General features: G+C 43.9%; 1 protein-coding gene across 1 annotated transcript in view; it reads left to right on the top strand.

Moving 5' to 3' along the window:
* Positions 1-22,141, top strand: part of csmd2 (CUB and Sushi multiple domains 2) — a gene marked incomplete at both ends in the record, with an annotated part of 282,856 nt that overhangs the window by 133,506 nt on the left and 127,209 nt on the right. Inside the window, 3 exons of the mRNA XM_080019861.1 lie at positions 6-162; positions 764-955; positions 4,419-4,545. Of these exons, the coding sequence (XP_079875987.1) occupies positions 6-162; positions 764-955; positions 4,419-4,545 (476 nt within the window). The remainder of the gene's footprint in view (positions 1-5; positions 163-763; positions 956-4,418; positions 4,546-22,141) is intronic.

Genomic DNA, 22,141 nt, shown 5'->3' with positions numbered 1-22,141 from the left:
GCTAGGTGTTTGATGGCAGCAGCAACCAGGCTCGCCTGCTGGGGGTCTTTACGGCCAGCGAGTTTCTGGACACCACCCTCAATTCCACCTCCAGCTCCATGTGGCTGGAGTTCATCAGCAATGCAGAGAACACCAGCAAGGGTTTTGAGCTGCACTTCACCAGTCAGTACACACACACACACGCACACACACACACACACACACACACACACACACACACACACACACACACACACACACACGCACACACACACATCCATATCATAGCATACCCACTGGTCCACCCCTCCAGCTCTTAGATGATGAATAATACAGTTATTTCCATGTCAGGGCTCCCGGGGGGCACTGTCTCTAGATGTTATGGGAACCATAACGTGGCCTGGAGGTTCAGTTGTCCTGTTGGCTCAACACTAACTTGTTTGTTTGTTAATTACGACTCTTTGGAATACTCCATTGTGATTGGTCAATAGCAGCAATCATCTACAGTATGTTTTTGTGACTGACTAATTTCCAATCTATTTTATGTGGATTATTTTATGTAGTAGGTAGCTATGTAATGAGTGGGATAATGTGCAGCCAGCCAGTCATTATTGCAAATCAACACCTGACACCAAAATCAGGACTTGTAATTTTGTGATATTGAGCGGGCTGGTTCCATGTTATCCCTGACTTGGAAAGTTTATATTCCATTTTGTAAAGAAATCCATCTTCCTGATCTTTTCTCTAATACTTTGATTATTTTTACTTTTGTCACCCTCCCCAGGCTTTGAGCTGGTGAAGTGTGAGGACCCGGGCGTTCCCCAGTTCGGCTATAAGCGAGAAGACAAAGGCCACTTTGCAGGCAGCACCGTGTTGTACAGCTGCGACCCAGGCTACACCCTGAAGGGCCCCGAGGTGCTCACCTGCCTAAGAGGCGAGAGGAGGGCCTGGGACAACCCCCTGCCCCTCTGCATGGGTAAGAGACTACAGAAAGAATGGTTATTATCATGATTATTAAGATTATTGTGACGATGATGATGATGATTATGATGATCGGTCCCAAGTGCAAAGTCAATATCCTTATGTGGTTCAAACTGTCACCAGCCAGAGATTTATCCCGTCCTGCTTTGTGATGTTAAAATTTGTTCTACATTTTCATCTACTGTACTGAGTTTGCTGTGTATTAGCACACAGTGGGAGCGAGCCTATTTTTACTGAGCTAAGACGTTTGGCGTGGCCTAGATTTCTTCTATTATTTTTTAAATCCATCAAAGTTCAAAGCGGTGTGTACAATGGAGAGTCATACATTTCTGGGTCGGCCCGGGCCAGGTTCAACTCGAAGTGAAAGCTCTGCGGGTCGTTTCAACTTTCTGAACTACTGCGGCGTATTTTAGTATTCCATTTGCAAGTTTGCTTTTTTTTTTAAATAGTATTCATATTCTCCTCACAAGCTCCTGTGTTCTTTCTGCACTCTGTAATGTTATCTTTCGAGACACGATTTACAAGATGTCCCCTTGTATTAACATTCGTGCTCAGGCGTGGCCTGTTCTGTTCGGTATTATGAAACACTGTGGTCTTATTTTGAAAAACACAAACCTGAAAAGCCAACTTCTACCACAGTACATATACCCTGAGACAAAATTATATTTTTGACAAAGTACCTTTTGCCATAAGAATAAAATGGCTGAACTGAGGCCAACCATCTATCATAGTGGTGAAAGGCATTGACCTAAAGTCTTCGCAAAGACAACATAATGTGTTTGGTCGATTGTTCCCTCTTGCTTTTAACATAAATATCAGCTCTAAAGTAACTGAAGTAACTAAAATTAAAGACTAAACATGGAGGAAATATATATTTGCTTTGAAATGTAATGGGATAAAAGTCCCTCACTTCCATACTTAAGACTTTACTTTACTAAAAACAGTAACATGTTTAAAAGTTAAATATTGAATGGTCCGCATACAGTGGATTATCCGGAATATATCTGGACTCACACTCAGTGAGGCCGTCAGAGGGATCAATGGAGAAAAATGAGGGACTGTGGGATGTTTGGGAATATCTATTCGAAGAACGTAACGGAAATTTAGAGCTGGGAAGAATTAAACCAAACGGGGGGGGGGGGGGGGGGGTGGGAGAAGAAGAAGAAGAAGAAGAATCATCATCATCATCATCATCATCATCATCTTTAATTGTCACACAACACACCACAACACACATGCACATGCTTTGGATGGTGGCTGGTGAAATGTGGCCTCTGCATTTGACCCATCCTGGCTTGTCCTTCCTCCGGGGGGAAGCCAGGAGCAGTGGGCAGCATACGTTGACGTGCCCGGGGACCTGGTTCCAAATGTCCATCGCTGGTCAGACGATGATGTGTGCATGTTTTTGGTGGGGGTCCTTACTGGTGTTAGGTGGAGGAAATCCCATGTGAGCACTGGAGAGGGTTTTCAGATAATCTGATCACATTTCTGTATATTTTTCTCTCTCTCTTTCTTGTCCCCTGTCAGTCCACAGGTTTTCCATTCCCTTAATCCCTTTAGAAAGGCCTAGAATGGCCATTCGATTGCTGTAGCTCCTGCTGTTTTTTGTTTGTTTGTTTGTTTCTTTCTTTCTTTGTTTCTTTGTTTGTTTGTTTGTTTGTTTGTTTGTTTCTTTCTTTCTTTCTTTCTTTCTTTGTTTGTTTGTTTGTTTCTTTCTTTCTTTCTTTCCTTTTGTCTGTGTTTATGCTTCAGTGGCAACAAAACATCACACAAGGCTGCTTTAGTAATTATCTCAGTATATATGGGAGAGGGAGGGAGAGAGAAAGAGAGAGAGAGATGGAAAATAGAAAAGGAGAGACTGATTTACAGTATAAATATATGGAGAGCGCCGTTTTGTGTGTCTGTGTTAGCATGCATGTCTCTTCATAATACGATAATAGTTTCCATGATAACTAAGAAGGTTTTGGCAACATTAATATAATAATAATTATAATTATTATTATAATAATGATAATGATAATCATATGATAATAATAATTAGTAATGAAAAAATATTTAATTGATTCTTATTATGATATGAAAATTATGATATGAAAAAGTAAACAAAATGAATCATTTTGAAACAGAGATGTACACAGATAATTGCATTTCATGTTCATATTTCCAGGATCTTTGGACTGCCATTGTCGATTCTGTGTTCATGTCAGTCATTCTTGTTTAAGGTAATTTTGGGACAAGACAGACAATTGCCTGTTTAAAAGCATGGCACTGGTTGAAAAACTATAAAGAAGCTAGAAACATACACCCCTCATCGCAGAACCCAAAATCAGCCAAGTCCAAGCCCCAAAGAGCAGCACCACACTTCAGACTATGCAATTTCCAGATGTTCATAGAGGATAGCTACCGGGAAGTGAGAATAATTCAGAACAGAACTTTCATATGATGATGTCAGGGCTGGACCTCTACAAGAAAAATTGGCCCTGGCCCTGACAGACCAACGGGGAGACATCCCGTTAGAAATCACTCTGATCACGCTGCGGAGCTGCTGCGGAGCCACGGCATCTGAGAGGCCGAGGACAAAGGACAAAGGGGCAATCCGTGCTTAGAAAAATGTTGCTAAGCGCTATTTCCTCCGCACACATCCCACTCTTTTGACAAGCAAAATACGTGTTGTTTCGAAACGGCAAAGTGTGATGCTCACCAGCTATGATCCACCCTTCATCATAGTGTCCTAGGATCACTGGAACCAAGCGGACACACACGCACCATCCTCCCCTTTGATTGATGCCGCAAATTAAACTTCAGATATTTCCCAGATCTTCATGGCTTCTGAAACATTGCTCAAACTCCCCGGGTTCCATCAAAGTTATTGTTTAAAAAAAAAAAAAAAAAAAAAAAGAGAGAGCAAGAGAGAGGAAAAAAAGAGTCCAACGCTGCCCACGGCATCGGATCTAATTTAGCTGAGAGAGCTGAGAGAGCATGCGGGAATGTTCCTTCCAGGATGTGAGTGCATCAGCTTTCCAAAGGCGACAGGGAAGAAGTTGGATTGCCTGAGCTCACACAAGACAAAATGAGACACGCATGCACACACACACACACACACACACACACACACACACACACACACACACACACACACACACACACACACGTTATATTGACTTGGCCCGCTCTTCTGCCCATCATTCAAATTGCCAACAAGATGAAGAAGCTCCATTACTGTGTTTGGGTATGTGACTGCAATGTCAATAATTAATAATGATGAGAGGGAATTGATGGGATGTACTGAATTGGAAGTCCTGTGATGAATTATTTGATGTCATCAGCATATAAACCAAACTTTTCATCGTTACTTTCACTTTCACAATCATATTTCTGGCATCTATACTTTCCGTCATTCTCACCAGTTCTCCAACCCTTAAATAACCTCTCTCTCTTTCTCGCTCTCTCTCTTTTAGCGGAGTGTGGGGGAACCATTCAGAATGAGCTGACGGGTCGCATCCTGTCCCCGGGCTACCCAGCTCCGTACGAGCATAACCTGCACTGTGTCTGGACCATCGAGGCCGCCCCCGGCAGCACCATCAGGTCTGTGTTTGCATCGCTCTTTCGCGCCCCTTCCTCTGCTTTCCGATTCTAATCCTATTCCTTCAATGGTAGGCTGAGGCCCCGTCTGCTGCTCGATATCTATTTCCTGTTCAACGATCCGTTCACAGCCATATCTGTCACTTTCACACACCACGGTCTAATCTGTTATTTCTTGAGCTGCTCTCAGTGAGTTGTTTATCCAGTGCTGGGGGCAGTGCCCTACGCCTCCAAGGATTTAATTTTAGACATCTTGAAAGGGTTCATGGTTTGGACTGTGTTTATGCTTAGATGTGTGGGTTTGTATCTTTTCACGTATTCATTGGTCTATCTATCTATTGAGGTGTCTTGGAATATGTGGCGTCCCAAGACAATACCCATTGTATAAGATAATTATTAACAGACGGTGCCAGGGGTCTCAAGAGAGAGAGACAGAGCCCATTGTCAGGGGTCCCGGTGATAAGGGAGGTGAAAATGTGAACAGTGACCCATGTAGGGGAATCAGATGGTCAACATTGTCTCTGGTTAAGCATATAAGCACCTGCCCGAGTTTCGTTCAACAGAGAATCCATCCAGCTCGGTTCTCTCCCGGACGTCCGAGACAAGTCTGGTCTGATGCTGTTCTTTTGTAATAAATCTATTATTTTACTCAAGTCAGCGTCAGCAGTCTCTCCATCTTCATCAACACATCAAATTCATCAAGAAACAACACTATCTAACTGTAAGTTTATTAGTCTATCAGTCAGTCTATAGGTCTATCCATTGGTCTGTCTATCTATCGGTCTACCTGTCTGTTTGTTCAGTCAAGAGATCTCTGCTAATGAGGCACTTGCTCCCCTTCAAATGGGCTCAGTTCATGTAAAATACCCTAGAAAAAGACTCAATACTTAATTTGTCACAGCCACAAATCCATATTTTCCTTAATATGAGTGTTCTTGTTGGTTGCCGAATCCTCAACTACCAGCACTTTAATTAGGATTCTCACCCTCTCCCCTATCGGGCTGCACACGTTTGGAGGCACGTTGATATCTGCGCCAATCATAATTCAGTAATGTCACAGAGTTTCATACGTTTTCTGCACCAAAAATGGACGACACCTGGGCATAAGGCTGCTGGGGTGGATTCAGAACATTAACCAAGTTTACCGCGTCATCGTAAAACAGTGTGTGTAAAACAACACAATTGTCTCGTAAGCCTGGAGCTACTCAAAGTAGCCAATTGCATAGAGGGCACAGAACTCTTCATGGGGGATCCTCATTTCCTAAGTGCATTTTGCTGGGAGGGAGGACGAGGAGTTGGAGCCAACCAGGGAGTGGACGGGAGAGAAGAGAGTGAGTGGCAGGAATAGAAACCGGGTCTCACCTCCGTGCTTGTTTTTCTGGATAAATCATATCAATTATTCCTTGGTAGTAAGATCACATGCTCGTCAGGGTAGAACACTGTGTCTGTGTCCATACCGTACCATACCATGTGCTGAGGTGTTGATTATTTCAACGTAGAACTTCTTGTTTTGTTTTGTTATATTTGTCTTATGCCCTACATCCTTTGCACTCATTTACACTGTACTGTACATGCAAGCACATTCATGGACACATGCAGATACAGTTATGTGCACCTTGCCTCTCAGGTTGTGCATTTGCACATACTCTGACAGTCCCAGATCTCTGGTGGATGCTAGTAGTGTATTAGCGCCTCCGCGCTCCTGGTTTCTCTGCCATTCTTCTGTAAGGTATAACCGTACACACAGGCCTTTGATTATCTGCCATCATCCATTATTGAGAGGCATTTGCAATGCATTAGGCCAGGGATTAGTTGTCTTTGCAGATGCAAACGCATCAAAACCACTCCAAGTAAGCGCATGTACGACTTGAAGTCATGCAAGCCGACAGCAGCAGTCGAACAACACCTACTTTGCGGTGTGTCACGAGAGCTCTGGGAATGAAGTAAGGCTGTAAAAAAAAATAAGAAAAACCAAAGAAGATGTCAATCAAGATATGAACAGTTAAAAAAAAACTCCATTCTTTTTTATTACACAATCAAATCAAAACGGTTTCACATTGTGACTTCGAATCTTCGAAAGGTACACGAATCTGGAAAAATCTGATTTTCCTTCAAGAAAGATTTTTTCAACTTATTTGGCTGCTCCTGGCGATTTTAGAAATGCGTGAGATGGCAGGTTTTGTGCGGTGGGACACCTATGATGGCGACAAATGGGCCAGTCCATTGAGGGATCTGGGCCCCCAGAAGCTCTTGTACAGAGTAAGGTTGGAAGGTTGAATCCAAACCAAAGTGTTAAAAAGACCACATTGAATATACAGTGTGTGTGTGTATATATAAATATATATACTGTAGATATATATTAGGGCTTTCAAAGATAACGTGATAATAATGCATTAACCCAAATTCGTTCTTTGTTTTAACACCACAAATCTCTTTGACGCATTAACGCACGTTGTGTTTTCGTGACGTTTGTCCGACCCGTAGTTAAGATGGCGTTGACACTTCACACAATGAATGAAATCCCAATGAAGACTCCAGGATGTTGTGTTTGTAGCCTGGCGATAGTGGAGTGGATGACATCACACGCCGTCTCTGCATGCGCTCATGGAGGGTTGTACACACAAACAACAGTGCCGTGCAACTCTTCCGGCATATAATCGATCCAGCAGTTCCAGGTCCTGGCTCGCACCACCTGATGCTGATGAAAGGGACGAGTCCCCCGTACTTTGTGCTTGCCGCTTAACTAAGCGTCCCTGTCCGCTCTCACAGTGTTGAATCCCGGTAAATCCACATCAGCGTCTGCAGTGATGCAGCCACGTTTGTGTGAAACAGTAAACTACACTCCCTGTAGATCTTCTGCTCTCTCACCAGAGCAGCCAGCTCGCCCGTCTTGTTGGGCAGCAACTTCACGTTCGCCATCACTACTGATGGAATATGGGACTTGTACCTCCATTGCCATAAGCTTAAACTTAGCTTAGTGCGAGCTCTGCAGCCCTGGTAATGCACCTCAGTTGCTCCGGTATGCGGTAAACATCGCCGGCGTGCCCCATTGTTGGGAGTGAGAGCAGCTGTTCCCTTGAACAAACAAGGCTTCCGCCACCGTCCTGCAGATAAGAAAAAGCCATATTCATAGGATGAAAAGAGATGTACACAATGCGTGCGGGAGAAAGGGTTAAAAGTGAATAGAAAGTTGAAAAACTAGTAAATGAACAGACGAGACGGACAGAGCTTCTGGAGAGGCAGTCACTCACGTCGCTGCAGGTCAATATGTCCATCTGTTCTGTTGTTGCCTGTTGGGCTTGACTTTGCCATGTTATGATTTCAGCATATGTTTTATGCTAATGCAGTGCCTTTGAGGGTTTCTTGACAGTATTTGTCATTGTATTGGGTTATTCATTGATTTCCAATAAACATACTTTTGCATAAAGCAAACATATTTGTCTACTCCCATGTTGATAAGCGTATTAAACACAAACAGATAGAAAATGTGCCATCGTGATTAATAGTGATTAACGATGGACAATCAGCAATTGATCGTGATTAAGTATTTAAATAGATTGACAGCCCTGATACAGTATATACACTACTCACAAAAAGTTCGGGTGAAATTTCAGGATGAAGATGAAATGCGCTATAACCTTTACAGGTGATCTTAATTTGACCTTCTCTAAACTTTTGAATGCACATGTCCAACTGTTCAATACTTCAGTAGTTTTTGCACAACTTGCTGTTCTCTAACAAGGAGCTGAACGGCAAAATTCACAACAGGTGTTTGAGCCATGAATCGACCAATACATTTCCTGGTTCAATTAGAATTGGTATTTAAACAGTCCTCTTCATCATGCTGTTCACATTTTGACATCATGAGACCAAGACAACCCCTAACAATTGATCAACAGTACCTCACCATTGTGAGGCTTCAAATAGGATGTTCTCAGAGGTAAGTGGCCACTGAGCTTAGAGTGTCACAGAGTGTCATCAGCAGCTTGCAACAGAGATACAGAGACACTGGAAGAGTCACAGAAAGGCATAGAAGTGGACGTCCCTTGGCCACATCCCACACTGATGAGCGCTTCATTGTGAACAGTGCCCTGCGGAACCGGATGATGATGCCACTCAACTCCAGGCACATTTAAGGGAGGTGAGAGGCACCCAAGTGTCACGTCAGACCATTCAAAACCGTTTCCATCAGCGTGGTCTGCGTGCTAGATGACCTGCAAAGGTCTACCACCACATTTTGCCGTTCAGCTCCTTGTTAGACAACAGCAAGTTGTGCAAAAAGAGCTGAAGTATTGAACAGTTGGACATGTGCTTTCAAAAGTTTAGTGAAGGTCAAATTAAGTTTACCTGTAAAGGTTATAGTGCATTTTATCTTCATCCTGAAATTTCACCCGAAAGCCGAATAACCCTAACTTTTTTGTGAGTAGTGTATATATTGTGTGTGCTAGAACAAGGGTTTGTGAACTTGTAGGAGGTTACAGGGGGGAATGTGCAAGGCAGGCGGACAGAATCTGGGACTTGAACATGGAGAACTTTCCTGAGAAACTGGCAGGGTTCAAGGGCAGTCTGTTTTATTCCTCTTTCTGATTTTCCCTTCTTTATTTCACACATACACACATGCACGCACACACACGCACACACTAAGAAACCAATCTCTTCTCACACTTTCTCTTTTATCTTACACACACACACACACACACACACACACACACACACACACACACACACACACACACACACACACACACACACACACACACTAGCAAACCAGTCTTTTCTCACACTTTCTCTTTTATCTTTCATACACACACACACACACACACACACACACACACACACACACACACAATCACCTGCCTATTGTATGGCTTGACACCTGTGCCTGGTTGAAATTGAATTTGAATCTTCTTTTATCTCCACCTTGATAACATCGCTTTCACACTATTACATCACTTTCTCCGCACCAGGCAGACAAGACACCCATCTCTTTACTTCTCTTTCCATCTCTCTTTTCATTATTGTTCAATGTTCCCGCTTGTGAGCAGGAAGAGAGACCAGAGCTGCCAAAAAGGGGCTTCTCTTTTTACCCAGCGACGTGTCCTTTGAGCTGTGCTGTCGGCGAGCGGCTTATATCCCTGTGATGTATGATCCCACAGGGACGCATACATTCATGCTGAAACATCTTTACGTGCTAATGCTACATGCTCAGCTCTTTCTCTCACACACATCACCTTATTCAGTATCAGCTTTTTATTTCTCTGGTATCTAATGTGAATCAATGTGTTCAGACCAAAGTAAAAAAAAATAAATCCAGTCTCAGATGAACAATATAGTTGCATCTTCTCCAGTTGGTCTGGTTTTCATCTGCCAGTCAGCATCACAAAGATGTCCATATTTACTAGTTATCTCGATAAAAACAGAGCTATCTCAAGATCTCAAGTAATTACCACCAAGTTTTTGATGATTTCAAGGAACTATTGGGGACATTTTGGGGATAACTTTGAAAATGATCTTGTTATCACAGGAAAATAATGCATGGATCCCATGGCCGTTTAGGGCTTCTGTAGGTTATCCGCAGTTGCCATGGCAGTGACTAACTATACCCCCTTTCTTCCCATTTAGGGAAAAATTTAAGGGAAAAAACAAGGACTTTATATTGTCAGGAGGTTGCCTTTTAAACAAAACACGGGGAGTCACGAGCTCATTTCCTCTTCTTTTCTGCACCCTTTCATATAGCTTCCTTATTTGATCCGTCTTAGAGACTCATGAGGACTCCTCCACAGACCCCGTACAGCCCTGCTGATTGAAGCACTGCATCTCAGCATTCATATTAGAACTCCACAATTCCATCACTCTTTCCATCATGATAAGACAAAAGCGAGTGGAAAGGCTGTATACAGACGGAGCTGAGAATATACTTTACCTTCGCTCTTCTCCCTCCATCTTTCACAAACATCTTTCTGAGACTCCCCTGACCGCCGAGTGAACCGCTTTGATGTATTAACCACCTCTATACATTGAATCCATTGTTTTGCACAAAAAAATCCATCCATACATTCATTCATTATCATAAACAATGATTGGTGACACCTACAGGACCTTCACGGACAGGAGGTGCTCGGGAAAGATATTAGTGAAAGTGACAAAAAACTGCTAAAATTACTATTAATAATGATTTTTATGGATTTTTCAGATTTTCCATTTCCTTACCATTTATTTTCCATTGCCACTGCTCCCGCAAAATGATAACGGGAAGCATAGGCATCAAATAGGAAACCAGATAACACAGAAAAGCTTCCAATTTCTCTCGTGGCAGTGCTACAAAAAAGACTTCCAAAATTCAAGCAACATTCTGCATCACACATTTCAAGACTTTTCTTCTCCACCCCAGCTGTGCATATGCTATAGGATTTAGCAAGGACAGTGATCTCAGGGGATCGGACTTATTGTGATTCTAGCACGCACTGTACAAGCCGATAGTTAAGGCCAATCTATATTACCCCCTTGGCTCTAGCACTTGGCCCTACCCATCTGTTTTGCGCGCCCCGGCGTAGGGTAGGGTGCCCCGTCCCGCTAGCCCTCCAAATGGCCCTCGAAACAGAACATGTTCAGATGCAGACTCCAAATGGAGTGGTTGCAGAAAAATCCCAGAATGCTTTGCGAACTGAGGCACTGTAACAATGGGATAACTTGGTATATTATAGATACAAAGGAATATGTAATTTGATTGTTATAACACACATTTTATTTGCTATTCACAATGTCAATAGAACTTCTTGTAATTAACAATTTGTCAGTGACAGTACAGTTATTTCTATGTTCTGTGTATGAAGCTTGAAAAATAATACCGGCAGCAAAACAAACGGAGCACGATGATTACATCCCATGCAATTGGCAACACCACACCTGATGCCACTGGCATTGTGGAAACCTCTGTCGGGAATGGAACGCCTAGAGCCTCGTCACTGGTGTGCGATGTATGTGCCATCGGTGGCTACTGATGCTCTAATGAGTGTTGTCCCATTTCCTCGGTAAATATTTCAACCCGTACCCCCAGTGGCTCCATTCTGAAGGACCACTACTCAGTTGGAGGCACAACTTCAAGATTCAAGATTCAAGATTTTTATTTGTCGCATACATATACATACTTTCATACATATATGCAGTGAAATGTAATGCATGCGGTGATAACTTACAATTTGTCCTAGGAAAAAAAAAATTCTTTCTAATAGACCAACTAACTGACTCCTAAAACGTAATACAGTAAGTTGAATACTTATAGAATAAAATAAAAATATATGGAATAAAATAAAATACAATAAAAATAAAATGAAATAAAATGGAATAGATAGGTGGAATATGCTTATGTATATACAGATATGTGAATTAAAGTGGCATGTGAATGTGAATAAAGTGAGGTAGTGTTTGGGATAATACAGCACAGTATACAACAGTACGGCGCAGCAATACGCAGCACAAACAACCCTGAACAGTGATACAGTATGCGGTACAGTATGCTACATATAGTACAGTAGGTAGTGGAGCCTATGTGTATGGCTCAGTAAGGACCCCTGGTGAGGTCAGCATTGACAGTTCTAACGGCTTGCGGGAAAAAACTCCGTCTCAGTCTCTCTGTTCTCGCTGTGTGACTCCGGAGGCGCTTGCCTGACCGCAGCAGCTGGAACAGTCCGTTGTTGGGGTGATGAGGATCCTTTATGATCCTGCGGGCTCTGCTACTACACCTCCTGGTGTATAAGTCCTGCAAGGGGGGGAGGGAAGTTCCAGTGGTACGTTCAGCTGAACGCACCACCCTCTGCAGGGCCCGCCTGTCCTGAGCAATACAGCTCCCAAACCAGGCAGTGATGTTGCCTGTCAGGATGCTCTCCACTGCTCCAGAGTAGAAGGACTTGAGGATCCTCACCGAGACCCGGAATTTCCTCAGCTGCCTGAGGTGGTAAAGACGCTGCCTCGCCTTTCTCACCAGAGTGTCTGTGTGTACAGTCCATGTTAAGTCCTCTGTGATGTGGACTCCCAGATATCTGAAGCTGCTCACCCTGTCGACAGAAGTCCCATTAATCAACAAGGGCGCGTGCGTCCTCGATTGTGATCCACGCCTAAAGTCCACAATCAGCTCCTTGGTTTTGCTGACATTCAGGTGGAGGCTGTTGTCCTGGCACCAGAGTGACAGGTCAGCCACCTCCTCGCGGTAGGCCTTCTCATCGCAGTCGGTGATCAGGCCCACGACCACGGTGTCGTCAGCAAACTTGACCACACAGTCATGTGTGTACAGGGAGTCCAGTAGGGGGCTGAGGTCGCAGCCCTGGGGGGATCCTGTATTCAGGGTGAGGGAGCTTGACATGTACTTCCCCACCCTGACCACCTGGGGGCGGGCTGTGAGGAAGTTCAGGATCCAGGCGCACAGCGGAGCATTCAGTCCGAGCTCCATCAGCTTGACAGCCAGTCTGGTGGGGACTATGGTATTGAAAGCTGAACTATAATCGATGAACAGCATTCTCACATAGGCCCCCTTCTGGCCATCCAGATGCGTGAGCGTGGTGTGCAGTACCTGGGAGACCGCGTTATCCGTTGATCTGTTTTGCCGGTACTCAAACTGCAATGGGTCCAAGGTGCGGGGGAGGGAGGCGCAGATGTAATCCTTAATCAGCCTCTCGAAACACTTCATGACCACCGAGGTGAGGGCCACCGGACGGTAGTTATTCAGGCAGGCAGGAGAGGTGATCTTCGGGACAGGAACGACGGTGGACCTCTTGAAGCAGGACGGGACCACTGATTCAGCCAGGGAGATGTTGAATATTGTAGTGAACACCGGAGCTAGCTGGTTTGCACAGGTCTTCAGTACTCGCCCAGATATGCCATCTTGGTGTTCACCCGCATCAAAGCCCTCCTGACCTCGTGCAAGGACACTGAGAGTGCGCGCTCATCCCCAGCGGTGTAACTCCAATTAGCCGGCGAGCTAGCGGTGTTGCTGCCAGACTCAAACCGCGCATAAAAGGAGTTCAGTTGGTTGGCGAGGGAGGCGTCCACACTCTTGGCTGGTGGGGAGCTGCTCTTGTAATTCGTAATATTCCGCAGCCCCTCCCACAAGCGTCTTGTGTCCCCCCGCTCCATCTGTAGCTCCACGGTCTCCCTGTATGTTCGTTTAGCGTCCCTCACCGCCCTCCGCAGATTGTACGACGCCGCTTTGTAATTGTCCATATTACCAGATACAAGACCGTCGTTGTAAGCGGCCATGCGAGCATTCAGAGCGCAGCGGAGGGATTTATTAACCCATGGTTTCTGGTTTGGGAATATCCGAACTTTCACCGTGGGAACAATATTATCCGCTAGCGTAGTTACAAAACTTACTACAACCTCCGTAAACTCGCTGACGTCACTTGAACTTGATTGGAACATGTCCCAGTCTACGTCAGTCAGAGCGTCCTGAAGCGCAGCCTCCGATTGGTCCGTCCACCACTTCACTTCCCTCGTCATCACCAGATCCCGCGCGATCAGAGGCCTGTAAACAGGAACCAGCGAGATCGTGGCGTGATCTGATTTCCCGAAAGCAGGGAGCGAGACGGTCTTGTATCCGTTCTTGTAAGGTGTGGAACAATGGTCCAAAGTTCTGTCTCTCCTGGTGGCACACGTGATGTGTTGGTGGAAATTAGGCAGAACTTTTTTAAGGTTCGCCCTGTTGAAGTCTCCAGTCACCACCACAGCCGCGTCGGGATGTCTGTTCTGAAATCCGCACAACACATCGTACAGAACCGACAGAGCTGCGTCGGTGTCCGCTTGCGGTGGGATATAAACGGCTGTAATAATGACCGTGCTAAATTTTCCCGGGGGAGATAAAATGGACGGCATAGTATGGTCAGCTGTTCCAGGTTCGGCGAGCAGGAGTGGGAGAGGAATTTGGTGTTGTTGGCGTTACACCAGCGGTTGTTTACCATTAGGCAGACGCCTCCACCTTTGGATTTACCCGACTCTCCCGTTCTGTCGCCGCGGAACACGGAGAAGGCCTCGGCTGGACGTATGGCTTCATCCGGCACCAGTGGGTTCAGCCATGTTTCCGTCAGACAGAGGATGCAACAGTTCCTCGTGTCTCGCTGGAATTTAATCCTCGCTCGAAGTTCATCCATCTTGTTCTCCAGGGACTGGACGTTGGCAAGAAGGATGCTTGGCAGAGGTGGACGGTAAGGTTGCGTCCTCATTCTGACCCGAATGCCGCCTCGTTTACCTCGGTGCTTCCTCCGTGGGCCCGCTCGTGGAACAGCAGCTCCATTTTTGTTGTTGTTGTTGTCGTTGTTGAGAATGTTCCCGCGTAGGATTTCCGCCGGCCACTCTGCTCCCACGGATAAAAAGTCCCAAAGTTGTTCGTTTAGGGAAATTTTTTTAACCATGAGTGCATCGCGGTCAACTGGGGGTAGGGCCAAGGGGGGGAATTGGGATTGACCCATAGTCTTAAATCTTGACTTCTAGTTTGAGACGTATCACAAGAGTTTATGACTCAAACAAATCTCAAACCAAATGAGTGCTGTTAACGGGAGCACAGGGGTAGTTACCCACCCCTCAGACTTTACTTCTGATTCTGTCAAGATCTTGAAACTTGATGAGGACTCGAAAATCTAGCCTGGTCTCTAAAGTCCCTTGTTATTCCATGCTGCCCACATCTGTCCTGTTGTACCGACCGGTCAGTCCAATCCCTCTATCCTTACTCAAGCCTATAGGGCTAAACTCTCCCCCTTTATTTCATCTCCAAGCATTAACCTGAATATGGTTGACGTAATGGGTAAACAAATGGTTAACATAACGGTTAACCTTATGGCTCATATAATGGTTAACTCAATTAGCATAATGCCGTAATTTATTCTAGAGAGGTAAAGTGATTCCATCTACTTTCTGGAAGGCAACCCACCTATCCCATGTCCTCAGGGCACTTGGATACGGGTGCAACATGTAACACTCCGACACGGACTAAATGATAATTCCACCACCATCCACGCAAATCCTCAAAATCACCTCTGACTTTCTCTCTCTCTGTCTCTCTCTCTCTCCCCCTCTGAACTCTCACACCTTCACATAAAACTCAAGAAAAATAAATATATGCACATGTACACTGCAGCAATGGCAAATTAAAGGACATGCTGTTGTTCTCCTTTCCAAGACTGATTGGTGTTGGAAAATCCTGAAAAAGCACTGGAGTGCTCCGCTTCCCTCCAGTACGCCAAGACTGAAGCAGTAGATGGAGCGTAGGAGGATCATGCTTGCATTTGCATATCGTACCTGCATTTGCATAGCCCCCCTGAGGCGCTAACATGATGTGGGTGGGGACCTTTGAGCGCTGCTCTGGCTTCTGACAGCACAGAGTGGAAGCTAGCCGAATTCAGTGGTAGATCTGTGGCTCATTGTTATTATAAAAAGAAAGAATAAAAACCTACTGGCCTTTCAGTGACCAGTATATGTAATGTAATGTGCTGATGGTTTCTTCTTTCAGTGTAGATGAGATGCGAGGTGGTCCCAATCAGGGGTTAAATTTGAATTGGGTTGGTGGGTGGACCCTAATTTAGATATTGAGCAAACCTATTTATGTTAATGAAAGGTCACACGTCGAGAAAAATCTATTTGACGCATGTTTGGCTCAGAGGAATCAAATTATATTACATCTATTGAGAAGAATAGATAGATCTAGAACCTAGAACCTCATAACACTTACAGCTGCACAACAAAAATTAAACGGTGACCAAATTGCGGCTGGAGAAATCGGGTTACTCAAACTGGGCCTCAATTGACTCCAGAATCGCAAAACCTTTGGCTGCTCTGACGATAGAAATTAAATTGAAGGCCTCAAAGTTAACAGTGAGTTTGATCCCTTCCGCGTAAAGAAATCGCCTTAAATATCTTTCTGGTTGATGTATTTAGCAATTAATCCCTGGTCCTAATACCTCACCTGGCGTCCATTGAACAATTACTTGAAAAAACTCAAAAGATTCCCTGAACCGCAGAGGTAACAATGATTAGCAACACTCTACATCAAATGTATACACAGCATTAAGAGATTATCGTGCTCTTAGCTTCTCCTTCAAGACAGTGTTGTTGGTTGTGTTTCTTAATATAAGGACTTGCACATCAGTGATCTGTCATGATTCCTATATTTAGCCTTCAATAATACAGTGTTATTTTCCCTGAGCGCCGCATGAAGGCTTGTGAAGGGTCTTGCCTGTGCTGTCAATGCTTCAGCGAGTGGAGGAATAATGGCACAGCAGATAGGACTAGCGTCAGCATTCGTCCTTCGATGATAAAGACCTATATTGTAGTGATGTATGTACTGTGTGTATACATCAGGGCTGTTTAAATAAACACACATCCCTGTGTTTATTTATGCCACCGTCAGTACGGGTTTGTTTTTTCCTGCACAGTTCTTTGGCGAGCCTTATGGCGAGCAGGGGATGGTAGCTCAGGAGGTAGAGCTGGTCATCTAGTAATCTAAACGTTACTGGTTCGATCCCAGGCTCTTCCTGCTAGCATGCTGTAGTGTCCTTGAGCAAGACACTTAACCCCTCATTGCTCCTGATGGCTGCGTCCGTCGGTGTTTGAATAATTGTAAGTCGCTTTGGATAAAAGCGTCTGCTAAATTTAATGTAAGCATGTAAGCCTTGTGGCAGGACTTGTCAACTGGGTTACGTACAGTAGCGATTCCACCAAGGCTGATCCATGTTACAAGTTAGCCTCTGGCTGCCGCTTACCCATCAGACAGTGTGGGATTGTACAGGCAGACACAAATTAAAATGGGAGTGTAACGGTATCTTGTTCCTAATTTTGGAGGGATGATTTGTGTGTGTGTGTGTGTGTGTGTGTGTGTGTGTGTGTGTGTGTGTGTGTGTGTGTGTGTGTGTGGCAGTGTCAGGCTTATTATATGCATGTGGAGTTTGATTGAAAGCGCATTATCTGTGAACCACTGTTTTGCAACAACTAGCTTGACAGGTGTGTCGTGAACATTTTTCAAATTCCAATTAAAATAAATAATGTAAACTGCTCTTGTGTTATAATAACAAAATTGCAAGGCTGTACCAATTCATTGTATTCATCAGTTACAGCCGCATAGCAGTTCCGTATTCATCAGAACAAGCTCTCCAGAGAACTCTTATTAGTATTGATGTAAGGACTGTGTTTTTGAGAGTCGGTTTCTTGACATATCACTCAGTAAAGTGAGTCATTCAATTTTGCGACACTTCGTTTGTTTGATTCAGTTGACGTAATACCCAATGAGAGAGGAAGGACATCCGGTGAGCGAATCATTTCATTCTGTCAAAATTATACATTTCATGTGTTTGTAAATCCGTCACATTCAGTATGAATTACACAAAATGCCTTGGCTTTTTTTGCCCTGGGCTTTAATTTAGTCCTCAGTAGCTATTTTCATTTTGTGCTCTTGCTCTTGCACTCTTTGCCCGAGTAACTCCCGACTCCCGAGTCATTTAAAGATTTGTTCGCTGCGATGAAATCATTCTCAACTCCTGTATCATAACTGTTAGGAGCCTATAATAAGAAAATAAGAAAATCACACATGCAATCAAGACATAAATTTTCCTTAATTCTAACTGAATTTAATCATCCTAAATCAATACCCAAGTGATCAAGCACCGAACTCATCTCATTTTCATAACTATTGTCTTCCATAATTCATGCCCTTAATTTCCTTCTATTAGTCTGAGTAGATGATCAGCAGGTGTAATGCCTCACACCCTCTCCGTGTTTTGGATTTAAAAAGCCTTTAAACTTTAATTTCAAACAATCGTTGTTCTTTATGGCAAATTGTTAAACCATTAATATTGTGCGTCAGGGCCCTTAGGTTTGCCACACACTCATTTATATATTATTTTTCTTCCATGACTGACTCTCATTCTGAGACAAGGCCAAGACAATACATATACATGCAGCATCAAGGAGCCTCCATTTGATAGACATTACGCCAGAGAGCCCATTTATTAAAATGTTGTCTCTGGAACCCCAATCTGAGAAGACTTTTATTGTTAGATATGATTTAGCCCAGCCTAAGTTTCCAGTTTCCAGTTTTTGTGGTGTAGCTTCCAGAAACTACACCACAATATAGACATACCTGTCTGTATTGTGGTGTAGTTTCTGGATGATATTGATGTGTTGATGAAGAAGGAGTCTCCACTGACGCTGACTTGATTAAAATAATAGTTTTATTACACAAATCAGCATCAAACCAGACTTGCCATGGACGGTCTGGGAGAGAAAATGAGCCAGATATATTCTCTCCCGAAAGAAGTAAAAGACTTTTGACCAAAAGACTACTAGTACGGGGATCACGTAGCCCATCTGGTCACAATGCATAGGTCACAGTTCAGCACTTGTCCGACGTAAATCTACACATTTCCTCCTCTGGCCAGGCTGGAGGCCTCCCTACATCCTTTATCGTACAGGTCTCTAAATTGACACGTTGTTATTGTCGTTCTCCGTTTGACATGGAAGCAATAAATTAAAAGTAACATACGTTAGTAATTATACCATACAATCACTATACAATGGGCTCTGATTCTTGAGAACCCAGGGCCCCTTTTCCAGACACCTCATATTCCCCCCTTCGAGACTTTACAAAATCTCGACAGAGAGAAGAGTAATTGAACTTATGACATTAATTGGCTTAATAGAAATCACTTAATAACGAACAAAATTGATTATAATATACCCTTCTGACCATGCTTAGTCATAGCAATACAGTAAATTTGGGGAATGTGAGAGCTAAAAACGCATCTGGCACCTTCCTTTCTGAGAACATCCAGCAAACAGTCAAGACAGGAAAAATCTCTCACGGTCCCTCTGCCCCAGGCAACCAACTATGGTACTCCAAATCAATTAACAGAAAAAAAAAGGGTTTAGAAAACTGTATAGGATGTTACATATAAATGCATGCAATGAGAACCTCAGAAATAAATCTAAAAATGTGTCCAAAGTCAGGCTGGTCGACCCATCGGACCTTCCAGTGGACCTTTCCCTGCCTAGGACAAATGTCCCTAAAAAAACACAAAAAAAGAAAATACCTGAGGTCCCAATGTAAACAAACAAACTCCAATATTATTAAAACATGCAGGACACATGTATGTATTGAACTGTTGCTTTTGAACACCATCAACTTTGGATGATATTTCACTCGACACTCCTGATCATGATGTCCTCATTCAAGCTTTGCCGTCTATTTTCATCCTCCATTTTCGTGTGTCCATGATTGAGTGTTCAAGTCCATTAGGCTGTTAGGATCTCTGGATACAGCCACCCTCTGACTGGTCCTGAAAGAAAGAATCACCAGCCAGTATCTTGCACAAACACCAAATACAGTATAATCATTTCACTTTTGTATTATACACTAACATTATTCCAATATATGATTAACGAATTTAGATGAGTGTTGACAGATTTTAACAATGATATTTTTTCAGCACACCATTCATTGGCATTCACAGCATATCTTGGCTTTGCAGATGATAAACAGCTCCTAAACGTTGTTTAATTCCCAATTTTTTCAGAATTAATTTTACTGTTCTATCCACAAACTCTTTCCCATTATCTGAGGATATGCGATCTGGAAGTCCCCACCTGCTTATGACCTCACGACACAAGAACTTGGCTTGGCAACTGACTGAGCATCGTTACGCTTGGTTGGACATGCCTCAGGTCAACGTGAAAATCTATCCAAGACGACCAACATGTATCTTTTGCCTCCTATTGGTCTTATCATGTCAACGTGTCCTCAAATCCACAACCAGCTCACGCATAGGACCTGTCGGAGTTGGAATGTGACCGGGTGGACTCATCACACCCCTTCGAACATTGTTTTTAAGACAGATTGTACATCTGCCTATGACATAATCAATTTGCTCAATCAAGTACGGTGCCCAAAAACCATACTCTTTTGTGATTTTTCTCCTTACCTCCCCCCTTGCAACATAGGCTAACCCATGTGCTTCCTGAATCATCAGACCTAGTAGGTCGGGGGGTGCTACCATCAGTCCTTCATGATTTCTCCACAGACCAGCAGAATCTTGTGTGGCCCCTCGGTCCAACCATAGTTGTTTATCTATGGCTGACTCCGCTTATTGCATCGCGATCACATCTCTGAGCGTGATATTATCTTCCAAGTCCACTTCTTGGGTGACTTGCCTGCTTTATTTGCTCCTGTAACTGCTTTTGCAGCCTCATCAGCCACTTTGTTACCTTGTGTGACCCTTGACGTGTCCATTTGGTGTGGTGCACACTTAGCTACAGCTAAGTGGTTTCATCATTGCATGCAACAATTTCATTATCTGGGCATGATGCTGTATCAGACAACCATCGGTTTTCTTAAATCCTCGATTTTTCCACACTGATCTAAATAAATGACACACATTATGTGCATATGCAGAATATGTATATATTGTCACTCGCCTACCTTCGGCCAATAGACAAGCTTCAGTCAGGCCCACATCCTCCGGTGTTGGCAAATTCTCAGCTGGATTTACCGTGATGGACCTTACTAAGGTGACATCTTCCTGCTCGAAGAGCCTATGATAGTCTCTTAGTCTAGACATAGTCAAGGTACATTTACCAAAATTCAAAAGATTCCTGAGACTATGATGGGTAAGAATTGTCACTGGGTAACCCATAGTTACTAATGATGCCTTCTCAAACATTAGATGAACTCCCACCATTGCTTTGTAGCACCATGGTAGCCCCAATTCTACTTCTGAATAGGCAGTAGTATAATACGAAACAGGTTAAGGTCTTGTCCCTGTACCTGTGGGCTGACAAAGAACTGCACATGCATATTTGCCTCCAGTGGACGTAGCCACATACAGCAAAAAGTTCTTAGAGTAGTCTGGCAGCGCTAGCGCTGAAGCTTCTTGTAGCCTCTGTTTGATCGTTTCAAATGCCATAAGACCTTCCTGCGTCCAGGTGAGGTTATAATTGAGTTAAGCATCCCCAGTCTATTTTATCATGGCTCTCAAACGCCCTGTTAGGCAGGCATAAACTTCTCCCCAGGCTGAAGAATATCCCGCAACGCCAAGAAATGTCATCATCTCTCTGGCTGTTCTTGGCTTTGGTGCCGTTCGAATGGCTTCCAAATGACTCTCAGAGATGTGTCTGTGTCCATGGGTTATTGTTTCACCCAAATAAATGGCTTTTTCTTGATAATACTGTAGTTTCTTTAGAGAGGCCTTGTGTCCTTTGTCTGGCAATAGCTGCAACAGTTTGAGTCCTCATGGCACGTTTCTTTATCTGGTGAACAGAGGACGATATCATCCACATACTGAATGACAGTACTTTTCAAGATCTGATCAATCCCAGCCAAGTCATCCTGCAACACTTTATTTAAAATGTGAGGGCTATGTTTGAATCCTTGAGGGAGCCTCTTATACTTGAAGGTTTGTCCTTTGTATGTGAATCCAAACAACCCTTGACTCTCTTCGCTCAGTGGAACACTGAACAATGCTCCACACAAATCCAACACTGTGAAGTGTGTTGGATTTGTGCCTCTGGAGGAATTTGGGCTAGCAAGGTATGTGGATCTGGTACATCTACTGGAAAATCCTGCACAACT

This window comes from Zeus faber, assembly GCF_960531495.2.
Source record: "Zeus faber genome assembly, chromosome: 1".
NCBI classification, from domain to species: Eukaryota; Metazoa; Chordata; class Actinopteri; order Zeiformes; family Zeidae; genus Zeus; species Zeus faber.
Note: the sequence above shows the minus strand (reverse complement) of the source record. Positions and strands in the feature narration are given on the sequence as shown.